At 40.1% G+C, this 3,375-nt stretch overlaps 1 protein-coding gene across 8 annotated transcripts in view; it reads left to right on the top strand.

The window, feature by feature from the left end:
* Positions 1 to 2,489, top strand: part of LOC139381119 (dedicator of cytokinesis 1) — a 547,069-nt gene extending 544,580 nt beyond the window's left edge. For all 8 annotated transcript variants that reach the window (XM_071124416.1, XM_071124412.1, XM_071124414.1 and 5 more), the window contains exon 52: positions 1,235 to 2,489. In XM_071124416.1, coding sequence (XP_070980517.1) covers positions 1,235 to 1,330 — 96 coding nt within the window. In that variant the 3' untranslated portion in view covers positions 1,331 to 2,489. The remainder of the gene's footprint in view (positions 1 to 1,234) is intronic.
* Positions 2,490 to 3,375: the final 886 nt, after the last annotated feature.

Below are 3,375 nucleotides of genomic sequence, written 5' to 3'. Positions count from 1 at the left end.
GTAAACTGAAGTCAGACTAGATTAGTGGGGGAGGGACAGGCAGTAAACTGGAGTCAGACTAGATTAGTGGGGAGGGACAGGCAGTAAACTGGAGTCAGACTAGATTAGTGGGGGAGGGACAGGCAGTAAACTGGAGTCAGACTAGATTAGTGGGGAGGGACAGGCAGTAAACTGGAGTCAGACTAGATTAGTGGGGAGGGACAGGCAGTAAACTGGAGTCAGACTAGATTAGTGGGGGAGGGACATTACAATCAGATTTTCCCAGCTAGTGACAGCGGGTTTGACTCCAAGGCCTTGACTGCTGGTGTCATTGAGTCTTGTGTAGAGTACAGTATATACATATGAGATGAGTAATGTAGGGTATATAAACATATAAGGTGGCTAGTGATACATTTATTACATCAACGTTTCCATTATTAAAGTGGCTAGATAGTTGAGTCAGTATGTTGGCAGCAGAATCTCAGGGATCTTTAACTGCTGAGTCGTGAGATGACCTGCTACATTTCCAGGATATTCATCTTTCTTTAATCTCCTTGAAGCATCCGAGTTTAAAGCTTCACAAGGTGTTATAAGGATGTATAAACTGAGTTTAAAGCTTCACAAGGTGTTATAAGGATGTATAAACTGAGTTTAAAGCGTCACAACGTGTTTATAAGGATGTATAAACTGAGTTTAAAGCTTCACAAGTTGTTATAAGGATGTATAAGCCGAGTTTAAAGCTTCACATCGTGTTTATAAGGATGTATAAGCTGAGTTTAAAGCTTCATAACGTGTTTATAAGGATGTATAAGCTGAGTTTAAAGCGTCACAACGTGTTTATAAGGATGTATAAGCTGAGTTTAAAGCTTCACATCGTGTTTATAAGGATTTATAAGCTGAGTTTAAAGCTTCACAACGTGTTTATAAGGATGTATAAGCTGAGTTTAAAGCTTCATAACGTGTTTATAAGGATGTATAAGCTGAGTTTAAAGCTTCACAACGTGTTTATAAGGATGTATAAGCTGAGTTTAAAGCTTCATAACGTGTTTATAAGGATGTATAAACTGAGTTTAAAGCTTCATAACGTGTTTATAAGGATGTATAAGCTGAGTTTAAAGCTTCATAACGTGTTTATAAGGATGTATAAACTGAGTTTAAAGCTTCATAACGTGTTTATAAGGATGTATAAGCCTTTATAATGTCTTATAAAGGTGTCTTAATATTTCTGTATTCTCTCTTTTCTTTTTTTTAATAGCATTTGCCACCTCCTCTTCCCAGCAAGACCCCTCCACCCCCTCCCCCTAAGACCACAAGGAAACAAGCCTCCATCGATTCAGGAATTGTACAATAAACAATGACATTAAGACACCCGATTTAAAACACACAAGGTTCTTTCCCCTCTGCAATCCCCCCCCCCATCCCCGCTCAACACAGGGCTGCGTTAACAAAATGGCGACCTATTTCCAATAGTGGACTACTTTTCACCATCGGGTTCTGGTCAAACGTAGGGCACTATATAGTGAACAGGGTGCCATTTGGGGAAACAGCCGCAGTCTGACCAGGAGTGGAGTATCTCACTCAGGCAACACACCTTATTGAGCCATTCATCTTGGTCGTGTCCCAAACAGCACCCTATTCCCCATATAGTGCACTACTTTTGGCCACGGCCGATAGGGCTCTGGTTAAAAGTAGTGCACTACGTAGGGAATAGGGTGACATTTTGTGGCAGAGCCTCATTGATCCTTTTCAATTTTTGCCTCAAGTGTGATGATGCGGTCTACTTTACCATAGGTTAGATAGGTGAATCAGTTTCACATGATTACTGGTCACTGAATTTATTGATGCTATCTACCATCTAGGACTCCATTCTCCACGTGATACCAGTTCAGGCCTTTGAATGAGTGAAATGAATATAGAATCAGAACCAGGTGAATGAAGCGTTCTCTGGTTCTGTCTTTGACCAATAGACAGGCTGGTGAGTGACGACCAACATTCTGACCCCTCCCACCTGCCCTTAGGGGCTGGGAGCACATAACAGGAAACCATGCTTTTTATTCTGTGGTTTATCTTTTGTATCCATAGTTACAGAAAACATCCATTTTATTCTGTGGTTTATCTTTTTCTATCCATATTCCCGCTTTGTACAGAGGTTTGTATATAGGATTTTATTTTCATTTCATTTTTTTTTTTATGTGGAATTTATCATGACTTTTATTTTGTATTAACATTGCATTAGATTAACAGGTTTGCATTTATTCCCCCCCCCCCCCCCCCCCCCAAAAAAAAAAAAAAAAAAAAAATGTTTTTTAAAGTTTTGAAATGACAGGGACTATAAAGAATTGGTATGTGAGAATCTGCCTATCGTTGATTTTCTGGGTAAGGTTTGTGTTTTCTTTGCAGTGAACACAACTAACTCCCTCGTCCTTCATCATACATCGTTATTGTATAGGATTTTAACGCTGACTGTTTCCAATTCACTACTGACTTCTGAATAAACTTTCTCAACTGGATGTTTCAACTGCTTCTTTGTGTTTTCGCTGCACTACAACTTAACGAAACAAAATACCTTTGAAACAAAGTCTGTTCCATCTGTGTTGTTGACTTTGAAGAGACTTTGAGTCTCTTACGTTAAGGTAATGCAGCGTTGTCAAGGTGAAGTCTACACAGTCTCTTACGGTAACGATATGCAGCCTTATCAAGGTGAAATCTACACAGTCTCTTACGGTAACGATATACAGCCTTATCAAGGTGAAGTCTACACAGTCTCTTACGGTAAGGTAATGCAAGGTTATCAAGGTGAAGTCTACACAGTCTCTTACGTTAAGGTAATGCAGCGTTATCAAGGTGAAGTCTACACAGTCTCTTATGGTAACGATATACAGCTTATCAAGGTGAAGTCTACACAGTCTCTTACGGTAAGGTAATGCAGGGTTATCAAGGTGAAGTCTACACAGTCTCTTACGGTAACGATATACAGCTTATCAAGGTGAAGTCTACATAGTCTCTTACGGTAAGGTAATGCAGGGTTATCAAGGTGAACTCTACACAGTCTCTTACGGTAAGATAATGCAGTGTTATCAAGGTGAAGTCTACACAGTCTCTTACGGTAAGGTAATGCAGCGTTATCAAGGTGAACTCTACACAGTCTCTTACGGTAAGGTAATGCGGGGTTATCAAGGTGAAGTCTACACAGTCTTTTACGGTAAGGTAATGCAGGGTTATCAAGGTGAAGTCTACACAGTCTCTTACGGTAAGGTAATGCAGGGTTATCAAGGTGAACTCTACACAGTCTCTTACGGTAAGGTAATGCAGGGTTATCAAGGTGAAGTCTACACAGTCTCTTACGGTAATATTATACAGCAGGGATGTCAAACTCATTTTACCCCCGGGGACGAT

The sequence above is a fragment of the Oncorhynchus clarkii genome, chromosome 23, assembly GCF_045791955.1.
Source record: "Oncorhynchus clarkii lewisi isolate Uvic-CL-2024 chromosome 23, UVic_Ocla_1.0, whole genome shotgun sequence".
In the NCBI taxonomy this organism is placed as follows: Eukaryota; Metazoa; Chordata; class Actinopteri; order Salmoniformes; family Salmonidae; genus Oncorhynchus; species Oncorhynchus clarkii.
This window is presented reverse-complemented; position numbering and strand designations above follow the sequence as displayed.